General features: G+C 33.5%; 1 protein-coding gene across 1 annotated transcript in view; it reads right to left on the bottom strand.

Annotated features, from left to right (window-relative positions):
• LOC124365893 (fibrillin-2-like) overlaps window positions 1-24,877 on the bottom strand; it is a 106,022-nt gene that overhangs the window by 9,791 nt on the left and 71,354 nt on the right. The window contains exons 27-47 of the mRNA XM_046822004.1: window positions 23,683-23,817; window positions 23,402-23,579; window positions 23,022-23,135; window positions 22,509-22,643; window positions 22,206-22,420; window positions 21,715-21,853; window positions 21,117-21,230; window positions 20,326-20,484; window positions 18,408-18,602; window positions 16,641-16,769; window positions 16,273-16,521; window positions 14,633-14,778; window positions 13,629-13,737; window positions 10,602-10,766; window positions 8,408-8,515; window positions 7,633-7,812; window positions 6,287-6,399; window positions 6,024-6,156; window positions 4,860-5,108; window positions 2,935-3,138; window positions 659-784 (exon numbers count right to left, since the gene is read on the bottom strand). Of these exons, the coding sequence (XP_046677960.1) occupies window positions 659-784; window positions 2,935-3,138; window positions 4,860-5,108; window positions 6,024-6,156; window positions 6,287-6,399; window positions 7,633-7,812; window positions 8,408-8,515; window positions 10,602-10,766; window positions 13,629-13,737; window positions 14,633-14,778; window positions 16,273-16,521; window positions 16,641-16,769; window positions 18,408-18,602; window positions 20,326-20,484; window positions 21,117-21,230; window positions 21,715-21,853; window positions 22,206-22,420; window positions 22,509-22,643; window positions 23,022-23,135; window positions 23,402-23,579; window positions 23,683-23,817 (3,295 nt within the window). The remainder of the gene's footprint in view (window positions 1-658; window positions 785-2,934; window positions 3,139-4,859; window positions 5,109-6,023; window positions 6,157-6,286; window positions 6,400-7,632; window positions 7,813-8,407; window positions 8,516-10,601; window positions 10,767-13,628; window positions 13,738-14,632; window positions 14,779-16,272; window positions 16,522-16,640; window positions 16,770-18,407; window positions 18,603-20,325; window positions 20,485-21,116; window positions 21,231-21,714; window positions 21,854-22,205; window positions 22,421-22,508; window positions 22,644-23,021; window positions 23,136-23,401; window positions 23,580-23,682; window positions 23,818-24,877) is intronic.

The raw sequence follows: 24,877 nt of genomic DNA, 5'->3' as shown, positions 1-24,877 counted from the left end.
GTTTACTAAAACATTGTACATAATTTGAAATTAATTAAAATTTGTTATTGTATTGTAAATGGTAAAGTTGAATAAAACATTACTACTAAAATTGGAATTTGAAATTCTTGCTAAACACAGTTAAATTCTAACTCCGCGCGTGGTGATTGGTCGCACTGTTATGACAGGTTAGAGGTTATAATTTGTTATTTTAAATGTTTGACTAGCAATACGCGCTGTTTCTTCTCAATCGACTTAATTACGATTGATTGCAGAGTGATTTAAACTAATAATTTACTTAACACTATCAACATTTGTCAATAGTATGACATAACCTATAAACTCAGTTTCTCAACTTTTGTGTCAATCTAACAATTAATCAATCAATCATAGTTTACGATAATGAAATATCAGTGTACAATTATTTACCTTTATTGTTGTAGTTGTTGTAAATGACGAATCTAAGCACTCCACATTTTCACGAATAAACATAGTTATCTGCTTTATCCCGTGCGGCGGACCCACAGTTATCTGCTTTATCCCGTGCGGATCCCGTGCGGCGGACGCACTGGACGGGCATCGTAACGTTACCCGGGCGTTACACTTTTTCATGAGTGACTCCGAGCCGCAACCTAATTTAAGACGTTGTCACGTCAAAAAGAGAGAACACAGGTGTTACCTTTGCAATGTTTTCCACTGTGGTCAGGCTTGAATCCCTTGTTGCAGAGGCACCGGTACGAGCCCAGTGTATTGATACAGCGACCATTCCGGCACAGATCTGGTATTGTGTGGCACTCGTCAATATCTGTAACAAAACAATTTTTACTAAACTTTCAAACAATAGCTCGCAATCAGTCTAGAGAAAAATACAACAATTTGGTTTTACAAACACTTCATTCTTGTTGAATGTCAGAAATGTTACACGTATTCTATAATAAAGAAATATGTTTTTAAATTAAACTAATTAATGCTATTTGGCCTTACAATCAAGTATCTTAAATTCAGGGATTGTCAGATAGGGTCCTCGCCTTACTGTATCTACCGGATCTTGCATTGAATCAGTGTGTGATTTCAGTATCAGCAATACCATATTTAGAGCTTGAATGTGATCTTAACTAAATTTGGGTTTGCAGTCGTGAAAACTGAGAAGATTTAGTAAAATTAGATTTGCAGCATTTATACCTGATCTCAATAATAGAAACAAAAACTCAGAATTATAAAACACACAAAGAAATACAGTTAAGTAACAAGATCAATGTTTTATTAGTAGATCATAGCTTAATTTTATCAAAAAAATTATTAAACATTTAATTTGTTAAATACTTTACACAAAACATCTGTTTCGTTCATCTTCATTTAACGTATTTAGAATTCGTGGTATATATAAAAACTAAGGTTGTTAATTGGCTGAGTGTTAGCAAAGCATATCACTTGAGGGACTGAAAAACACTCATTTCTGTTTGTCTGCACAATATCTTAACTGACCTAGACTTAAAAGTTTGCATGAAACTTCATTTCTACACAAACAAGAATGAGTTCTATGAAGGTGCATGAGCAACTGTGGAATTTGGCTGAGATTAATTGAAGCCTATCACTCAGTAGGCTGGCAAAATTCCTTTGTCTGCCACAGAGATTTCACAGGACACCTCAAGAAAGAAATGAAGTTACAATTTTGCATGCAAACTGTTGTGTTATTCCTACCTTGTAAAATACTATGTTTTCAATAATTATATAATGTAGATTATATTATTAACTAATTATATAATTAAAAATATATACATATTTTTTGATACTGTTGGTTTTACAATCCTTTTGGGGTTTTTAATTTTATTTCAATACACTTTAAATTTTCAACAACTGTATTTATGTTATATTCAACTTATTCTTTAACAACCCATTCAATAACATTCTAGTTACATTTTTATACAATAAATCTGCTGTATTTTTCAATATCCAAACTCACTATACAGTTTTTATTTTTCACTGTACCTACAGGCGTATTCGGAAAGAAGGTGTACCATTTATAAAAAACTACTAAAACAAGCAACTTGAAAGCAATTTTATTTTTATATGAAAGAGCATGTTGAAAATTAATTTTCTACATAGTTTTCACAAATGTTCAAACATTTGTATCAGGTGACCAGCTTTTCAATTCCTTCTGGATAGAAACTACCACCACTGATGATAGCTATGATTTTAAAACTCATTGTTGGATCCAAAGTGCTTGCCGTCAAGCTCACGCTTCATGTGCAGGTACAAGTGGTAGTATGATGGTGCCAAATCCAGACTGAATGGTCGGTGATCAAACTGCTCCCAACGAAACTGCTAAGTCACTTTTGGAACCCATTGGGAACACAGATTGTGATAACCTAGGTGGTCTTGAATCTTGTACAAAGCAGTTCATGATATTTGCAGAAATTCATTTAAAAGTGTCGTCATTATGAACCATCTGTCTTCATGAATGTTTTCATCAACTTTCCTTACCAGATCATCATTGACATCAGAAGGACGACCACACTGAGCCACATTGTGGACATTTGTTTAACCTTCATTGAACATTTTAACCCACTTTCTCTCCATTGAACGTGTTTAATTTGACAAAGAATTTTAGCCGGTTTCACACACTTTGTGTTCAAAAATCGAATTACAGAATGAATATCACAGTCACTGGGATCAGTAATTGTCTTAGACATTATAAATGTTCAGGATAATCAGTAAACACAACGTAGAGCAACCAAAATTGTGATAGTTGAGAGCCAGTGAACAAGGAAGACTTACGCACATGTGTGGAATGCCAACCGCAGCGCTGCAACGGCGGCACAATGAAACGTAACTTACTTTCCGAATACACCTCTTACCAAAGTATGGTGAGATTCTACAGCAGACAAATGGGTTAATACATCTATTACCTACCATATCCCCTTCTACTGTATTATTGTAAGAATTGTGACTGACCACTGCCATCTATGGAGTAGCCAGTGTCCAGACACAGCTGCTGATAGTCCTCCGACCCAATAGCAGGACACAACTCGCAGTACGGCCCCCAGGCTGCTCCCATAGTGCAACAGCAGTCAGCCTTCGTCACCGCCATCAGCCCGTCCGAGTGTGAGCTGCAGCGACCATTCATCAGCTTGCGGAAACAGTAACCCTGTCGTTCATCTGTCTCGGACAAAAGGATGTGTTAATTGTACAACGTTAGATCACAACAAATCTTTAAAGCTCTATGGTACGGATTTCTAACCACTGTTACGATAAGCTCCTACTTTTACTACGGCACAAGACATGTACTAACTTGAGGTCAACTGGAGTAATAAAAAGATATGTCCATCACAGTCAATGTGTTAAGGGAACTGGCAGTATGAAAATACATAAAAATATGGCACACTCCACTCCTAAAAACCAATAATTTAAATCAACTATAAACAGAGTTATAAGATATGAGTATGTCATTCAGTAGAGCAATGTTTAGACTAAAAAAAACAGAATCTGTCAAAAATTTGTTTTCAGAACACAAAATTTTAACTGTTTACAGTCTATACATATATGAGACAGTGATATATATAAAACAAAATGAGAGAAATGCAAAACCTTCAAAAATTTTACATCATTATAATACTAGATTTAAAAGAAATGTCCCTCAGCACAAACTAGAATTTTTCAAAAAAAGAACTGATTTTATGGGCCATAAATTTTTAACAAAACTACCAACAAAAATAATAAATGAACAAAATTTTATTAAAATGAAAAAAAGAGTTAAAAATATATTTGATAAATCTGGCTCTGTACTCCCTTGATGAGTTTTGGGAGGGAAGGTAGATTGGGAATGCCTGGTATGTAATTTTAGTATTTCATGTATATAAGCTTCTGGATTGTTTATTTCTTATTACATTGTATAATTTTAATTTTAAATGACATATAGATTAATTAGTATATTGTAAAAAACTTATTGACACTATTCATGTACACGCTGTACTATGTACGAATAAAGAATTTTTGAATCTTGAATCTTGAATCTACTCATAAACTATTTTTGTATCTGCAATAAAAGTCAGGGGCAATCCATTTAGTTGGCAGCTAGTAAAATGCCAGATTTATAAGTATAATTGTTCATTTTAATAATCAGAATTTCTGTTCCCATTGTACAATTCTATGAGGATTTATTATTTTTTGTGTACTAATTCTTTTATTAAAGTAACTTGCAACACAGTTGATTTTCCCCTAGATAATAAGAAGTTGATTGTATTTAATTCAGTAGCATACATAGTGCTACTGATACATTAAGGAAGTAAAGCTATTACACATGATATCACATTTTTTTTGAACAAGGGGACTAATCAATTATACAAAATGACAATAATACTTATTATCCTTTTAAACCAAGTATAACTCTTGGAAGCAATAGTCTAGTGATGTAAAGACTAGAACTCATGGAAAGCTTTAATTTAAGGCTTAATTATAATTAATCTAAACAATGAAACTTGCAAAAATATATACAGTAAAATCCAATTTATTATTTCAATTCATTAGCAAACATGTTGAATTGACTTTTCAATCGCACTCCAAGCTGTATTGAAATATGTTTAATGTAACATGTTTCAAAATTCTTCTGTAATAGTTAAGATAAATTTCCAAATATTAAATATAATAAAATAAAATAACTTGACGCGCAAATAGAAATGTTAACAAAATTAGACGTTGGTAGAAAGTGTTATTTTGTACAGAAACAAATTCATGTTTTGGTAGAAAATTTCAAAACTAACTAAAATACAGTTCCAAAATTTTAAATTAATTATGTATTCCACTATCTCTAGTAAAAGTTACACAGTTACACTGTGGAATGACCATTGAAGTTTTCTACAACTAAATACATCTCTACTAACCGATGCATTGCTTGAAGTCATAGCTAGATTTAAATCCCTCGAAACAGTCACAACGGTAGCTTCCCTGGAGATTCACACAGCGGCCGTTGGTGCAGATGTTGGGTTGGGTGAGGCACTCATTGACGTCCCTACAGTCGTCACTCATCCCCGTCTGTGAATAGCCTTCCGGACAGTTGCACATGAACGAGCCAATCAGATTCTTGCAGTTAAACCTGCAGTTGTTTGCGGGCGTCACGCATTCATCCACATCTTCAATGGAGAGCAAACATTATTATGTTGTTCATTTCTGACAAATAGAGTGATCTAAAAACTATAAGGTAATCTCTGGAACACATGTAATCAAATGGAAAAAAGTCTGAAACCATTTTAGGTGATAGTTACTATAATGTTACATTATCACTTATTGATATGATTCTGTTACCTTGTACTGCATCAAAATTCACTTATTCAATTTTTGCTTTTTTATATGAATCAGTATATATATATTATTCGTGAGATAAGCTTACAATTTTACTAAGGGCAGCTGATAACATTGTAAACAAAGGTTATTACAGTTAAAATAACAAATTTTTTATTAACTGTTCTGCAGAAAATTTTATATATCATGGCTTAGAATAACATAAAACAGTAAAATAGACAAATATAAAACAAATAATAAACGAAAGATTCTTAGTAAAGTTGATATTTTTATGATAATGTTTTCATTCGAACACAATGTTTTCATGACTTTAATCAATAACACTTGATAACAACATTAAAACCTCCAATTGCTATTTCTTTTATGATCTAACATCTACAATTAGTACGTATGCCTAATTTCTATACCTCACAACTTCTGTTATTATGATCCATTTCATGTTTGTAAACCACTTTCTTAAATGTTAGAACAAAAACAAGCAAGATCAGAAAAGATCTTGAATCATAAACAAACAAACAAATCTATCATGACTTACAAACGTAAAAGAAACAATACTTATTTCTGTATAGTTTCACATTTATGATAGAAACATCATACAGGACTAACTCCTTTGAGTCTACATTATTTTCAACACTAATGTTAGTGACACATTGGATCTTTGTTATTTGGGGCACCGATAAACCTATGTAAGTTTTAGTCCTTTCCAACACAAAAGGTTAGAAAAGATTAAGTGAAACACAACTCACCAACACAGTGACGTCCATCTGGAGCCAGGGCGTAGCCGTAAGGACAAATACACCGGTACGAGCCCGGCACATTGTGGCAACGGAACGCACACTGGTTGTTCAGCTCCAGGCACTCGTTGATGTCTTCACAAGCCTGTGTGACATTAAATTGTCAAATCACATTTCTATCTTTATCCGAGAATCACTTGTAAACAATTCGATAAAACAACAAAACTCGTCTATCATTTTCAATCTCTTCATAATAAAACATTAATTAATGTTACCTGCATCGGTCCTGGGGCGAAGCCTTCAGTACACGAACATTCGAAGCCACCAATAAGATTTGTACACGTTCCGTTACCACAGATCCCTGCACCACTCATACATTCATCATCATCTGCAAGCAAAAGTACAAAATACAGTAGACTGCATGTACAAGAGTCTTCATATTTGCAGTCTAAAGTACAACGCAAAACAACAAATTATATTATTATTTATAGCTATGTTTTTACTAACAGAAATATGAAGTGTCATTTTCTCAGAACCACAAGAATCAGATTTTCTTTATTTCATAAACATCAAGTTTAGAAAGTGCGTCGTATTAACTTATGTTAAATAGTATTTAAACAAAAACATCCAATGCTAAATATTTACAGAGTTTTATAACTTCTGTACAAAAATTCATCAATAGAGTAAAAAGATTTGTCAATGAACCAATTTTTCAGCTTCTTCTTTAGAGATTTGGTGGACCATTCTTGAGACTTGTTGGTAGGGCATTGAACAACTTTGCTCCGGCATAGGACTGCTTTCTCTGGAAGAGTGCTAGGCGAGGTAGGACTGTAGGTAAGGTAAACTGTTGGGAATGTCTCTTTTGATGGATAACAATGTTGCTTTTTAAAAGGACTGATATGTATGTTATATAGGCTCTAGAACTTCATATTTACTTATATTTCTGAATCTAGGAATTCAAGTACCTAAAATAAATACAGACCCAGAAAACGCTGTGCTTCCCACTAGAACAGACTGATTACTTACAGGTTGGGCAGCCGCTAGCAAGGCCCACCACTATTACAGCTCAGATAACCACACTCAAGACCCACTGTACTACGTTGCTGTCATTTCAAATATGGAATTAATTCCTTGCCTTCTACGCTTGACAAGTACTGCTTTCTATCGGAACATGAAGCAATTATGCACATTAGTTAACATTATTTCTGATTTCTTTAGTTTCATCCTGAAGTCTTTTGTAGTACCACATGCTTCTACTGCTAGTGACATATACGACTGCTACTACAAAGTTCAACAAAATTGTATCCAGTGCCTTCGTCAAACTTGAATACTCAAAATCCACGGAAGTAATTATTCTCGAAGCACCGATAGAATAAATTTTGCAATGGGCAAATGTCCACCTGCTATTTTTCCACCCTCATAATAGATGTAAAAAAATTACCTAAGGCGAGCATTCTTATCAATTGTTCATTATGTAACAAATTATAGTTTATAAACAGAATATGATGTAATTTTTTTTAATTTTATAATTTTGTGTTTTTCCCCTTGGTCTTAACATTATCTTCTACATAGCGAATATTCAGATCAGGGTTACAAATCATCAAATAATATTTGGACCTACCAATGCAGCGTTTCCCAGTGCCATCGAGGATATACCCGGCAGGACATTCGCAGCGGAAGGATCCGTCGGTGTTGATGCAATCTCCACCGTCACAGGCATGAGGCATGAAGTCACACTCATTGAGATCCTCACCCGTGTCCATCCTACCAGGTCCTTGTGGGCACAACTTCCAGAACTCCTCTGTGACAGAGAGAGCAAGTGAGAACATGCCCTAGTAGGGAAATTGTCCACCGACACAAATAATACGATGACAATACACTAGAGGGAAATAATAGATTCATGCATTGCACAATATTTACTGTTACAGTTACTGTTATTGACCTGAATACAGAAACCTCATAGAAGTAAAAATTTAAAATTATTATCTGAAAAACGTTAGTTTTTTATTTGGATTTTTATAAGTTGGAATGTTAGAATGTAAGACGCATTAGAATGTAATGTACGCATTAATTCAATAAAATAATTTGTATTCTAATTGTACAAACAGTTCAGATTGGAGAATATAAAATATGTATCACAGTTGCATGAAAAATTAGGAAAAATAAATACTAAATATAATAAATACACAAATAATAAATATTATTTTAATATATAGCAACAATATTATTGTGCATTAAGTGCTAGAAAATGATGTTTAACTAAACCCTACACTTGTGTATCACTCTGATCAAACGTAACGTTATTTCAATTAAAGTACAGCTGCTGTGCCAATCTGAACACAGCACGGCTCGTATGTATGTATGTATGTACTATGGAGGTAGAAGAGTTGGCTAACCTGAACCACCCTTCGGACACTGTTCACAGTAGCGACCCCATGCAGCCCCCATGCTGCAGCAACACTCCTTCATGGTCATTGGTTCCCGGCGCGCCATCGAACACCTGTCTGTGGTATAACAGATGGTTATTCTGTCATCCCTTCTAACAACTCCACAAAGTCAAACTTTTCAGGAATATATTTTTGTTTTAAAACCAATTAAAATAATTTATATCACACACTTTATTTTTTACTTCATAATTTTCAAAAATTTAATATTTTACATGTATAGTCCTCTTTTTTATCCTAGAAGCCTTAGAAACTGAAAAAGTGGTAGAAACGTTTGAGAGCAATGATTAAACTCTTATCAAAAAGGCTTAGAAGAAAAAATGTGTAGATGAAATTAAAATAATTAATGAAGTACAAAAATAAACTATTATTAACTCTTGTAGTGGCTCGAGAAAACGGATACATATTTTCAAACTAAAAACATATTATGTTATGTATCTTTTAAGCCAATTTAGTTGAAAAATAAATGTTCTTTCTGTGAAACATGTTATATAATGCATAAAGACTGCTCTGCTGATAAGAGCTTTTTAGTTTCATAATATTTTATATTTAGATATAATTTTAACTAATTAATAATACTTTTGTAGGTAGTTATGTTAAGTGCCATAGTTTTTCAAGATACATTTTCTTTTATGATCACTTACTTTTTGTTCGGTGCCCCAAACTGACTATGATATCTAAACCTAGATTGATAATTATAGTTGTCAACTAAAATGTAAAATAAAAATATCACTGCATGAGGTTCTAACAGTAGTTGCTAACAATGACAATAAAATAATATAAACATTTTATAATTGGCTCTGAATTTAGCAACATCACTGTTATGCAGCACAATCTAATACACTTCAATTGTAGTGATAATACTACTCTGGGTTTGAAGTATTACCCTGTTTGCCAACTGATATGTCAGAATACATCAGTAAGCTGTCTGCTGTGAAAGGTACTGAAGTACAGTAAATTAAAATTATGAGGAAGAAATTGATACCAGGGTCTATCACAGTTGCACTCAGAAAAAGACTATAATAATTAATGGAATCAATAATTGGCACTTAAATATTGTATTTGTCTTCAGATGATATGTTAAACAATAGAATTATGACATTAAGACAACACAATTATATATTTTATTCAATTACTAACTGCTCTGATAAAATAACAAACTTCAGCTAGAAGAAAATAAACAAAAGGATGTCGTTCAGATCAAAACTTCAATATGTGATTGTAATCATGCATTCAAAAATACAATGATGTGACGCAATTTAAGGATAGGAATGACCAAGATCAACTCCATAAAACTAATAAGGTCGACATTGGATCAAACTGGCATCAAATACAGTTCAGAAAACACGTCGACAACAACAAATTTGTCGAAATCAGGTAATGTTGATGTCCTCTGAACAATTCAATAACATCTGAGAAGAATTAATCAGCTTTCAATTCAAAATGCCATGGAAATAAGTTCTTTGTTTAAAGTTTTCTAAACAATGGATGGATTGTGAAGAAAACAGGTTTTTTCGTGTACTTGCCAAAGTTTAGTGATACAATAAATTAACACTACGTTTCCAGATCTGCATTTTCATCTGTTTCTCAGGTGGATAACTAACGTAACACATACTACAATCTACATTAAAGTAAACAAATTGTACCAGAACATTGTGATACGCCTAAGTCAGGAAACACAACAACCATCTTGTGTGTCAACTCCATGCATACTATCTCTAAAATATGCACTTAATATAAGAAAACCACTAATTATTAAAAGTGAACTAAAGAAACAGGTCACAATAGGTCTAAACTAAACAACCAACCTCTGAGGACAGTTTTCAAGTTGAAATAATCAAATAAGTTTTTTGAGACAGAAAAATTGTGTTTGGGAGGATTTTGTGGTTCTATAATGAAAGGTCTGGTTTTTCCCCCAGTGTGTTTAAATTCCAGCTTACTTCTAGTTTCCTGGTCAGGTACTCATCCGGTTACACTAAATTCGTTAATGCATTTCTATTCTGCGCTGTCAGACCTATAGACAGCTCATTCAATATATCACATTCATTAAGTAGTTAAATTAATTAAGTTCTTTTTAATAAAGATGAGTGCTCCTACATCTTTACAGTTTATAATTCAATCAGAGCTGTTAGCCATTTCAGCATACCCATGTTGAGAACATCGAAGCACATATCCTTGCGAACATCGACACACTTCATGCCATTCTGGCTGAGGACGTAGCCGTCAGGACACTCGCAGATGAAGCCTCCGTCAGTGTTGATGCAAGCTCCACCCTCGCAGATGCCAGCACTGTCCTGACATTCGTTGATATCTGTAATCATCACGATGCTACTTTAGTAGGAACACAGTCATTAGCAGTATGTTAACTGTTCCCTTTCCATTGGAAACAAGATCAGCACACTTTGATTGGGGTTGTGCAAACGTATGGATCATCCATTACATTGATTAAAAACTCTGTTCGTAAGAAAATATTTTCCTAACCATTCATCTTCAAGTGGTTTTTAATATAAAGACATTTTTATCCCTTTCAAAATTTAATTTAATATTAAAAGCGCTTTCGTCAGTTAATATTTTTGTTAACATGTTTTCTGCTAACAATAACTGATGTTGCCTTAACCGGCGAAATCTTTTCCTTTTTATACCCCAGATTGCCTATTTTTAAGTTCTAAAAAGATTAATATCACAACAATTTGAAGAATCAATTCTTTGTTTGAAGGTTATTTTTGACGATGGAAGGATTGTGAAGGAAACAGGATTTTTCCGGACATTTGCCATCGTTCAGTGAAACAAGAAGTGTTACTGATTTCTTGTTTCACTGAACATTGGCAAATGTCCGGAAAAATCCTCTTTCCTTCACAATTTGAAGAAGACAACAATTTTATAAAGAATGTCAAGACATAGAAACAGAATTCAACAAGGGCTAGTGTAGCGTTTGTAAAGCTACATTGGTTGATATTAAAACTTAAATTGAATGATATTTTTGGGAAAGAAATATTGGGATTTAATTTTAATTAGATTGTGAAAAGTTAGGATAAATACGAATATGTAATCCTTTGGCAAGTTAGTGCTGGTAACTTTAAATTATTAGGAAGGTGGTTCACTGCCTTGAATTGATGAGAACTTATCTTGTGTACTGCAGTTACGTCAGATCTGTGAGGGCTATTGTTTCTCAAGTTGGATATGGCTGGGCCAATGAGAGAATGCCGCGGATGTCCATCAGAAGGGGGTAGAAGGGGAACTATAAAAACTGCCAACTCATAATTTTCGGCCCTTTTTTGTAATTTATCGTGAGTTAGTTGATGACAGTGCGCGCCACGTTCCTAAATTTTTTTCCGAGAGGGATTTTGAAGTAAGCACTAAATTTATTGTACGTTATATTGAAATAGTCTTCCAGATCTGATATTAAATTAATTTTGTTGTCTTTTTTATAGGAAAAATTAAATGTATAGAAACTTCAAAGCAATCTGCATAACTGATTCTTGATGAACAATAAAGCACAATAGAATCAAACAAGTTACATTTGGTTCAAACTTGCAAGGAAAGAATTGAATTAAAAGTGAACTTTGTTAATAACTTTGATTGAATTTTGGAAATTTAGTAATTTATTAATATTTAATTTGAACTGTTTTATTGTGAATTTTTTATTGGAAATTAATTGAACTTTAATAATTGTTTGATAGAGTTGTATCTGAATTGCAAAGACTTGAAAGTTAAGGTACAACTAGTGGAAAGAGAAGTGTAATTTTTAATTTTTTAATTTTGATTGAACTTAGTTAGAAGTGAACATTTTTATTTTAGTTATTTCCAAGTGGTATTTGATTTTTATTTGAAAACTTTATTATTTTATTTCAGAAGAGAGCTCTGATTTTTAGTTTGATATATTTGACTAAAATTTTTATTTCTTGCCAAAGGACCTTTTTAATATTTCTATACAGTTTGTCAATTCTTTTGTGGAAAATAAAGAGTGATGAAATTCTGAAGCATTGAACTATTTAATTTGTCATTTTAAATAAATCCATTATCTTAATTTAGAACTGTGATTTTTATTTTAGACAAACCAGATAATATTTAACAGTTAAAAATGTGGTAATAAATTTTATTGAATATTCACTCGGAGCTTACTAATAAAAAAATATTTTATATCGTCTTGGATATCTGATTGATAATTTTATTCATAATATTGTGGAATATTAATACCTATAATCCAAGTCGTTATATCTAGAAAAACTATAATATAAAGATAAAGGTAGAGGATGTATTATTTCACCAGGTGAAGTTAGGGGCCAAGAGGCCCTGTCATACACTTTGCTTGGAGACTTAAATCAATCAATCAACATGTTTTATTGCCATAAAATAAAGATAATCGACAAAGTCTCATTATAGCTTTAATTATAAATATAGCCAAGTCAGTTATAAATCTTATATTATCTATCTAAAGCTGACTTCTGAACCACCACTGCTGGCAAGCAATCCACCTGCGGTGATCGCTCAGTGATTGCTCAGTGATCACCCATCCAAGCAGCAGCCACACTGGATGTTTTTTTTATTCAGTTATTTTGTGATAACCTCCATACTCGCGCTAAAGTGCTCCATTGCACTTATAATATTAGTACAGTTATAACAAGTGTCTTCATGTAGGACTAATTTATAGACGAAAATATCTAATAGTTGTACCTTTAAGTTGTACTTCTTTCCATAGTGTTTACCTTTCCAAACAGTCTCCATATTTGAGGACTATGCTGAAAGCTACTTGTTATTAGGACTACCTAGTTGTTATACATTTTTTCATAAGACATGTAAAACTTGGGACCTGCCAAAACACTTAAACCTAAGACATTTTATACTACTTCTGGGGTGACTGAACACAAAGAATAAAGGATAGCAACCACATTCTACATACTAACGTAGAATGACTGTTCTCAGCTCTGTCACACTGGGGGACTCTCTATCAGCCAAATTGTTTGCCAGAGAAACCACTCAGAGCCATTCACTCCACTCCACTTCCTTTGCAGTGGATAAAATCTTCCTCTGGATTCTTATATTATAGCAGGTTAGAGATGTACTGCTCCTGCACTTAACTATATCAGTTTTGGTATTCTGAGAATTGATTCAAACCGATAGACAGAAAGTAAAAGATTATAGTTTATGCAACTGAAAATGCTCAGGTACTGACCTACACACTGGGTCTTGTTAGGGTTGAGCCGGAAGCCTGAAGGGCAGGAACACTGGAAGGAGCCCATGAGGTTCTGACAGCGACCGGCTGGTCCACACATGCCACCTGTCTGAGACACCAACACTCTCACACTCGGCACAACAGACACTGCTTGCACTTGGAATACTTTGGAATTCCAACTATAACTTTCAACATTTTATCACTATGCCTCTTGTTTTGTGGAGTGATAGTTACATCAGAAAAATTATTTAATTTTGATGGGTCTGCAATACTCCTAATAATTATGCTGTATCCTAAAAAGATTTCTGTTACTCACAACTCTTTAAACAATTTATTTGAAAATAGATACAAATAAATTATTAATGTTTGGAATTTAAGTAACACAACTGACCAATATTATAGTCAGTCAAATATCAATATTTTAAGGAAACCTTAATTATAAGTTGTATAGTTGTTATATTTTTATTGCACAGTAAAAGTGGGTTAATGTTTTATAAAACGAAATAATAATACTACATGTGATTTATTATAGTATACAGTTATAATTATATAATAAATGGCATATTAATTCATGTTGAAGATGGAGCTTGTATTGGCTACTATCAACTTAATTACATTTGAACACATAAACCAATACTTAACACTTTTATTTTTATGAGGCCTTCCGATAGCAAAACTATCTTCATCAGAAACATCATAAAAGTAATTTTAGTTTAAATGTAATTAAGTTAAATATGAATTCATGTTATTCTATTTCTACTGTTACTTTAAACACCATTAAATGTCTTTTTTTCATTTAGGATAAAAAGCTGAGGATATCTCTTATTTCACTTACAGTAATTGTTCAAGAATCTCAGTGCTGCTTACAGAGTGACAGGATATTCAGAATGGTAAATGCGTTAACAATGTTTCAAACTCTTGTCATCATCAACAACCATTCCCTGTCTACCAAAACACATTTTGACTGAATTCAATTGTCTGTGCTGAATGTTGGTGCACGTTACCTCTTGACATTCGTCTATGTCCTGGCAGTGCTGACTGTCCGGTGAGAGTGTATAGCCATCAGCACACTCGCAGCGGAATGACCCAATTGTGTTGCGGCAGCGTCCGTTGCGACACAGATATGGCATTATGTAACATTCGTCCACATCTAGAACAATGGAAATTTATGAAATATTGTTTCTGTTTGGTACAGCTAGATTTTAAATAGTTTGTATTCATTTTGCTTGAAAAAGGAAGGAGGCAGATTCAATATTTGGCATCAACAGAGTTTGGAAAATGTTTTAAAACATGGATATGTGTTTTCAAACTAAGTTAATAATAAGTTTCAATCCCCAATTCAGCAATATTGTGCACAATTGTTTATATTGCAGAAAATACCAATCTGGTGAAATTTTATAGTAAGAGGCAATTCTAATTTATTTTACACAAAAATACTATTTCAATTATTAATTTTTTAAACTTGGTTTCCATATTCAGATAATTTACTTTTGACCAAAGATAAATGTTAATTTGTTACAAAGTAACTGGTTTGTCCGAAAAGTATTCAACCTTGCTTTTGCTTGCCAACTATTACGAGACTGACCGTCTCAGACCAGTTATGGGGATATAGGGAAAACCCTTTTAAGATTTGAGAATGCCACCAGGCATTCCCTGAGTTCCTTCCAGTACATGAGTCACAATGCCCTGCTTCATGCAATTACATGTGCTTATATCGCATTTCACTACGATCAATTGTGGTTTTAAGCAAAAAGTTATAATGAAGTTTTGTTGGAAACTTGGACATTCTGGTTCAGAGAAAGCTCTATGATACAAAAAGCATTTTGTGAAGAATTTATGGGTGATACTATGATAAAAGATGGTTTAGGCAATTCAAAGATGGCTGTTGATTTTATTGACGAGTGACCCGCAAGCATTAACGGTCTGAAGTCTTGCAACCTTGAACGTGTTTGTGTGGCAATCAACGAACACCATCAATTGATTTGTGAAAATTTACATAAAGATTTGGAAATGAACCGTTTTACTGAATTTCTGGCTTTTACAGGCCTGCCAGAATTACAGGTCACTCTTCACTGAAGTGTGGCCATCCAGAATCGTCTAAACCACTATTTTATCTGTCTACCATCCATAGATTTGTTTTCAAAAGCTTTGTGTATCACAGAGATTTTCTCTAAAGCAGAATGGCCAACTCTCTGCAAACTCTCTGCTCAAGACTTCAGCTGTTGAGAAATGGGATGATAGCACATGTAATAACAAACAAAGCAGAATCCTGTGACTCATGAATGGGCGGAGCACAGGTAATGCCTGATTGGCAGTCTTGAAGTGATCACCTATCCTTCCCGTAAACAATCTTGGACAGTTGATTACATAATAATTGGGCAGCAAAAGGAGGTCGGAAACTTTTTGAATGTATAGCTTATTACAGCATGTCTACATATATTTAATTTTACTAGTAACAGCTATTACAATTAAGTTATAAAACAACTATTATCTCATATCATAGGGATTAAATGATAAAAACTACAAATACAAAGGAAATGTTTCATGCCTCAGTTTTATAAATTGCTGTTTTTAGTCACAAAGGATTAACGACTTTACTTGTTATCACTACTACTTGCTACAGCAAAACCTTGCCCTCACTTACCAATGCAGTCATTATTATGGCTCAGTTTGAACCCCGGGAAACAATGGCACTTGAAGCTGCCGATGGCATTGATGCAGGTGCCGTTATTACAGATGTTCGGGTGTCGTATACACTCATCCGTGTCTGTGCAGGTCTCGCGCGATGCGGTCAGCTGGTACCCGTTGTGACACACGCATTGGAAACTGCCTTGAAAGTTGTTACAGTCACCGTTCTCGCATATACCAGGCCGCTCCAGGCACTCATCTATATCTGGAGGTTAAAATGGAAACTTAGTTTTTTCAACAGTAAAATATGTCTTGATGAAATTAAATACACTGAACACAATAGATTACTACTGTTATTGAAGAATAAAATCGATTTCAGCTCACCTACACAGTCCCTCATGCTCATGCCGAGCTTATACCCCTCAGGACACTGGCACTCAAAACTTCCGGGAGAGTTGACACACTGTGCGTTGCCTCGGCAAGGACTCGGGATACGCAGACACTCGTTGTCATCTGTACAAAAACGCATGTAAGATAACACAAAATGGGATAAAATACATCACTTACTCCACAGGAAAGTTTAAAATTAAATTTAATCAGGTATGTATCTAGAATTTCTGGGAGCATAAACTAATTTCTGATACCTTTTACAAAGTTTTTGTTGCACCTATACATTTTATTAATGGTAATTATGTTCTTATAATCAAGTAAATTATTCTTTAATTTAGTTGAGTATAAAAGTTTGAGATAATGTTTAAAAATAACAAGTACCGGCTCTGCATTATAGTGAGTAAAAAAAGAGCAGTCTTAATAACAATATGCAGCCATTATTCAACTTCATTGTCACGAATCTGTTGTTGATGACTGGTTAAATATTGATAAAAACTGGTTAACCTTAAAAAGTTTTGAAGATGATGAAATTGTGAGATGGCATTTGTTGATAGTGGAAGTGATGGGGAAGGGTGTGAGGGAATGATGAGGATTTGCCGGCTGAGCCCAAGGTCACGCACGAAACAGCAATAAATCACGTTCAGTGTTTGCTAGGTTATTTGGAGGGGTAGGAAGACAGTTTGCTTTGTGACAAACTGGTTTTGAGGTAGTTACGTTCGACAAAAATAAGGAAGGAAGCTGCTGCAAAAATACGAAAAACAATGATCGATTCCTTCCAACGAGTTATTAAGTAATCATAACTCATCTTTTAAATTGTAAATATTGTACATTGTTTATTTATTTTTTGTGGATATTAAATTGTGTAACATGTTTTTATTCTCAACTAAATAGACGATATAAGTGGATTATAAACACTCTTATTAGGTAAGTTTAACCGAAAACCTTTTTATTTAGCAATTAATTACTAGTTTGATATGGTTAATGGCTCCCTTTGTTTTAACTGTGTTTGGTTAACCGTGGGAGGCTTGCCGTTGATTACCATGTATAATCGAAAGTTGATTGCATAAAGTCATAGTACTGTAACCCTTTGAGGGTGACAATCAATTATAGCTCAATCGCAGAAATGTTGGTGTGTCATTTGAGGCTGGACATTGACTGTAGGTTGACCATAGTATTTTTTGGAAATACTTGCATGGTGGCAATAGTGTGACAAGCATTTTCACTACTTATTTATGGCACAAATTGTTCGTTCTGTTAAATTTTAAAAAGTTTAAAAGTAACCAAAAACATAACTTCGGGACGAAAGAGACATTTTTCAATGACCTGAAAGAGTTTATTTATTTTTCAATGTATTCATCTTGGCTGTTAAGGCACTTACCGTTAACATGCAACCAGTTTTTCAAAAGTCTAATGACATTATACACTTCACATGATGGGATTTTCCCTAAGTACAGCCATTTTGAAAGGCCACAGGACAAAAAAACTTGACTTTAAAGTAAAGAAACTCTGCATACACTAAGACAAGTAACAAAGCTAACGAACATGTTTGCATTGCAGGGCAAGGAATCAACATCGGCACAACCTTGCAATTCTATTGTTAATAAAATTGTTGGCACTCATGTAACAAAACAGTATCTAAAATAGCTCTAATATAACCCAGAAATACATTTACAAATAAAACCCCTACCATTAAAAAATAACCAAAGGATGTCACAGTATTGAATACAAAGTAAATTATTTCTCAACCAAAAGTGTGCTTACCGATACACTGGTGGGATTCAACATCGTACACGAACCCACGGTTGCACTGACACTCGAAGCTGCCGGGTGTGTTGAGACACGAACCGTGGTTACACATAGTTGGCATCAATGTGCACTCATCTATCTCGACACTGGCGTTGGTCATCGGGTCCATGATCTGACCTGGCTGGTTCCCACATAGCAGCAAGTATTCCTCTACAGCACAAATCGTATTTGTACATCTCTTTGCTTCTTAACATGGTAAAGCTCTGCTACTTCAGAATAGCATATAATACTATAGTTCTTTGCTAAATTGTGACTTATTTCAGTGAGGAGCGACAAAAAAACACTACATTGGCACAAGAAATTATACTCAATTTATTAATGCTGCTTCACAACTGCATGAGAATTTCGCATAAGGTAACCTCTTAAATAAAATTAAGGGAAAAGTATTTTTCCATGATTCATTGTCTTTTAAACATATCATTACATCACAAGAACTACAATATAAAATTCAATATTCAATATTGTAAAACATGTTTTCACATTTAATGGATACAATAGCAACTTAGTGGACAGAATTAATTTAAAGTATAAAAATAAAAATACTAATAAAGAAGATGGGAAACAACCAAAATAAAACTTTTATTTGTGTACAGTATAGCCAAACCATACAGCAAGGACTCAAAAGAACACTGAAAGATTGAGACATACATGTAATGTTTAGAACAAGTAACAGAGTATGTAACATCCTGAACAAGAATTGGTACAACCAAGGCGAGCCAAACAATTGACATGATGTCTATAAGTTAAAATGTACTGTGACAGCATATACATTGGGAAAACTGGTTCGAAACTAGATTTAAGATAACACCGTCCAAACCCATGGATAAATTAAACAAAACTTATCTTTTGTCTAACATTTTATTAACAGCAGTAACAACATGGGTAAAATTAATACCAGTTTAGAAATTTTACATAAACGCAAGAAAGGTTGTAAACTTGATACTCTCGAAGAATATTAAATTTATAAATGTTTCTGTTTATTTTGTTTTTGTTGTGTGGTTTTTTAACCACCTAATGATGGAACTTTTGATCCAAAAATTAATAGTGGAAATTTAACAATTGGACCTGTTTTGACCGGATATATCACCACATTTTGAGTTAATTTTCAGTATTTCTGACATCAAATAAAACATTTATCTTGAGTTCAACAAAATATTGTCTCCATCAAACCAATAAAAATCATCTGGAAGTGTGTTCAGAGCTACCCATTTTACATCATCCAAATTTTTATTAATATTTAAATATGGTAAAATAATATGTAATTTAACTCTTTGGAGACCAGCCAACCATATTAGATGGTGAAAAAGACCAGCTGACTATATATAGTTGATATTATGATTTCATTTGAAATTACGACGTCTTTATTTTAAACTTTAAAAAATCACCACTTTTACCCTGGCGGTTATAGACAAACTCGGCTCATAAATAAACAACATTCTTTTCCAAGCACGAATATATTGGTCTGGTTTTCAAAGGGCTAAATACGCAAATATCAAAATCAGCTGTGTATAAAACTGATAGCTGAATAATATTATAAAAATTTTTAGATATGATAATTTTGGATTTTCTCAAAATTCAGGATTGGAGCAAAAGAATGTTTAGAGGAAACTATAAATACCAAAATTACCATGAGTTTACTGTTAAATATTAAAAGAAACATTTGTTGTGGTCACAACAAGGTTCTCAAGGCTTGATTTTGTGGAGAAACTGTTAAGTTCAATCTAGTATGATCTGTTCTCTCAAAATTAGTTCAAGTCAACTTATATAAAACGTATTGTACGTTAAATAATCAAAAAAATAAGTAAAATGAGGAGAAAATTGTAATTAGTTTCATTTGAGCCCCCTTTCCATGTCAGGATTCCAGGTGACTTACCGGTCTTGTCAGCGGGACAAGGACGACAAGGGTGGCCCCAGGCTTGACCCATACTGCAACAGCACAACATCCTTGTCTGTTCGTTGGTCATCGGCTGTGAACACTGGCCCTCCGCGAACGACAGGTAACACAGCTCCTTCCGCATGTCCACACACTCCTCTAACATACCACTACATCAGTACAGGCGTAATAATATGAGATCCATGAAAGAAATCTATGTATAAACTATTAAAAGTTTAACATTGATGACTCCTGTTGTACAAGGTGCTTAAGCTTGTACAAGAGCATGTGAAAAAAACAGAGAGCAAAACAAAATTTGTTTGGCATATTTTTAATGTACAATTTTTGAAATACAGTCATTTTATAATAATAATAATATCTTTATTGTAATATTAATATATTACAATCATTGATAACATCTAAGTACAGCAGTTTGTACAGAAACATGCCAAGTCAAAATATAGTCTGTGGTGACTAATTAACTTAATATACTAATAGATTATTAAAACTTCATCATCAAAATAATGTACTAATACCTGAAAATAAAATCATCTGCAAACTAATTGTAAGTAAATGGATTTTTCCCTGCTATTTTTATATCAGGCATAATAAATTTAAAATTAGTGTCAGTTGCTAACTTTGATTTCTCCCTAATTATACATCAAAACCATTGGTCTACTTTCCTATTTTATGATATTATAGAACATGAAAATTATATACTTTCCGGGAAACAAATGTTAAAATATGTCACTGAGTGTTCCACATTTGTATGAAATTGACAAAATACTCACTGCCATTCGGCAGCAACATGTAGCCGTCAGGACAGACGCAGTGATAGCTTCCATCATCATTAACACAGAACCCGACACCACAGATGTTCAGCCTCTCTTGACACTCATTTATATCTGAGAAAAAAATAGTTTCACTTATAACTATGATACAAAAGATCAAATATGTTAAATAGTTGTTTTTGGCAATTATTTATTTTATTTTATTTTATAAAATTACATTACCTTTTTATGTTATTACAAAACAGCCACAGCATTCTTTCTGAACCACTTTAGTTTATATTCTTTTACTTTATATAAAGTCTAAACAGAAGATATAAATAGATCCCTTCTAGTGACATACATAAAATATTTATAGAAATAGGGCCTTTATTCTGGTAAAAATGTTACAAGACAGTATCCAGTTTAGACTGCAAAATAATCAGTACCTATAAAAATGCCACAATACTAATGTAGCAAAATCCAACCTGGCTGATTGTAAGTAATATTAACAATAACTACAACTGACTATCAGCATTACAAACAAGTCTGATTTTCAAGCAAACCTCAATAAATGAAACTGAGAATTTACGGTAACTATATAACAAAAGACTCCACTGACCTACACAATTGACTTGAGTGTCGTCGAGTCTAAAGCCTGTGTGGCAGGAACACATAAAGCTTCCAAAGGTGTTGGTACAGTGGCCATTCTTGCAAATTCCTTCATGCTCCTCACACTCGTTTATATCCTCCAATACTACCTGTAGAAGACAAATAAAATTCCAGATGTATACATCAAACCTTAAACTTAATTTTTCCCGACATGTACTGTTGTTTAGTGTTACTAAAAAATCAGTAACGCCATGTCATAGATTTTTTTTTCTACCGCTGAACAATGGTGAATGTCCGATAAAATCCTGTTCCTTCACAATTTTACTATGTTCAAAAACAAATAACAAACTTAAAATGTATTATTAATTGAACTTATGAAATCTATAATATAGTAATACTTTGAAAAAGCTTGTATGTACTTAAAATCAACACAAAAAAACTTTAAACTATTTAAATAATTTTATAAAAGAACAAAATATTAGATGTGAACATAGCACTCACAGTGAGAGTATTCGGCCGGTAGCCGACTCCACCAGGACATAGAGTCTTGTATTCCTCGGAGTTAATCTTAGGGCAAAGCTCACACTGAGGTCCCCAAGCCTTGCCTACACTGCAGCAACAAGTGGCCTTGGTCACAGGGGAGCCCATCTCTTGACTACATCGCTGTCTCCCTCTCCACTCTTCCACCTCTAGGTAGCAACGTGACTCTCGCTTATCTGTCAAAATTAAATGTTTTAAAATGCAACAAACGTTTTAGAACGCATCCAGTAAAGAAATATTGATCAGATTTCACTGCATACTAACCGACACAAGCATTTCCGGCTGGAACCAGCTGGTAATTTGGTGGGCACTGACAGATGAAGCTTCCCTGCGTGTTGATACATGTTCCGTAGAGACACGCCTGAGGACTGTCACACTCATTCACGTCCGTACAGTTGCCTAAAATATGATACCAAGTTAAAACATTGCAAATGCCATGAAATCATTTACGCTACAATGTTTTACATTCTGCTTTTCATGCAGCGTTAGTTTTACACAATTTCAACAGTGATACCTACGATAAATTACCATGCAACAACACAAGGTTCAGAAAAAAAATCTGATGGATTCGTTGAAATCCAGTGATTACAGTTTCTCTTATACATATGGAAGAGACAATAAATTAAAGTTTTAAATCGGAAGGTATAACATGATACGATGTGATCAGATCATGTACACAAATTATAGTAAAAATTATGTCATATAACACAATTCTTGAATAATTAGTACTAAAATTAGAGTAAGGATAGTATGAGACTGCAATACAGACATACTCACCCCCAGAATTATCCAGTTGATAGCCTTCATTACACTCACACCGGAACATACCAAAGATGTTTTCGCAGCGTCCGAAAACACACAGGTTGTTGAACATCATACACTCGTTGATATCTGCAGGCAAAATATTTTTTGGAAGTTTAAAAATTACTCGTTGTGGAATAAAAATTATAATTTTGTAAAAAATGTCAAAACAAAGTAAACTGGATAAATTTAACAATTTTATAGATATTTAAGGTAATAACCAGTAAAATGATGTAAATGGGAAAATATAAGTTTTCTAATACATGAATGAAGTTTAAGTTTCAATAGACAATAGACAAAACAAATCAACAGATGTTTCGATACACCTTCCATGAACACATCATGTCAGCACCTACCAACACAAGCCGTCTCACTCTTGTCGTCAGGATGCATGAAGCCCATCTCGCACTCGCAGCGGAAACTGCCCGGATAGTTGAGGCAGTGGCCATTCTCGCACAGTGTCGGACTCTCCGTACACTCATCCACATCTTGGCACGAATATCCGTCACCTCGGAAACCGGAGTCACATACACACTGGACACACGAACCAAGGGTTGAGACAAGTACAAGCAAGTGTGCTCAGCATTAACATCCTGATTTATCTTTTTATTATTCTATACTCAGTAGTGAAGCTGACCTTGAACGAGCCGTCGGTATTGATGCATTGAGCATTCTGGTCACAGCCACCGTTGTTTGTTAAGCACTCGTTGATGTCCCGGCAAGTGATTCCGTTACCAGTAAACCCATCTGGACACTTGCAGCTAAACGAACCCTGTAGTGGCAAACAAAATCATTACATTCCAACCAATATTACAATACGTTTTCAAGGACGTGGTGTATAAAAATGTACAAAACATTTTGGCTAAATATAAAAATGTATGTATAAATATTAAAACTTCTGAAAAGAAGACATGATGTAATTCAGAGAATATCAAAGTTAATGTAGTATCTTTTTTAGTTATAGTACATTATATCCTTTAATATTATCTTAAACTTAGTATGAACTTCATAACTATTACCAAACATAGCCTTTCTGTAGCATGATTATTCACTTCAATCAATGTCCAAAGGGGCAAAAAGTGCCTTAGAACAAAGTATGAACAATAATATAAAAATTGTTTCCACCAAATATTTTTAAAATCTAAACTTCATCATTGGCTTTGTTATATTGATCTTTCTCTCATATAAGTAATACCAATTACTTAAAGTTTCATATTCATTTTCATATTTACTTGAAACATTTCTGGAAATACGAGTATGTTAAGTGACTTTTGGTAATATTTTAGCAAATGATTTGACAATGGTTTAATTCTTTGTTCTTGGGTTTGCACATCCAATGTCATAATGCAGTGAAAACAGACAGAACACATGTTAAACTGGAACTGCCAATAATCAACTTACTGCTTATATAGGTGATTTGAGGAAACTGAGCTGTATTGTGATTGGCTAAATTTTAACCAAACTTAATGACCAAACAACAATCAATATAATATGGTTTCATCAAGGTTCTCTAATCTTTAAGAAGACCTGAACTGCCCAGTGACTTAGAATTAAAAACATAATTTCAAAAGAAAATGTACTGAGTTTGACAAGATAAAATCTTTGGTTAAAACTGCTAAAACATAAATTAGTTAAATGGTATATCTAATAATATGTTGATTGCATCTCTTGACTTTTACACAATGAATAAATTATTATAAATAATATTATGTCAACATTTTTTAGAATGTATGGGCTACCAAAAAAGATGTTTATATTAAAAAACAATTAACATCTCCACAGAATTAGAATATTTTTCATATATCTACACTCATGTCCATTTGTTTTTCAAA

This window comes from Homalodisca vitripennis, chromosome 7 (assembly GCF_021130785.1).
Source record: "Homalodisca vitripennis isolate AUS2020 chromosome 7, UT_GWSS_2.1, whole genome shotgun sequence".
Taxonomy (NCBI): Eukaryota; Metazoa; Arthropoda; class Insecta; order Hemiptera; family Cicadellidae; genus Homalodisca; species Homalodisca vitripennis.
This window is presented reverse-complemented; position numbering and strand designations above follow the sequence as displayed.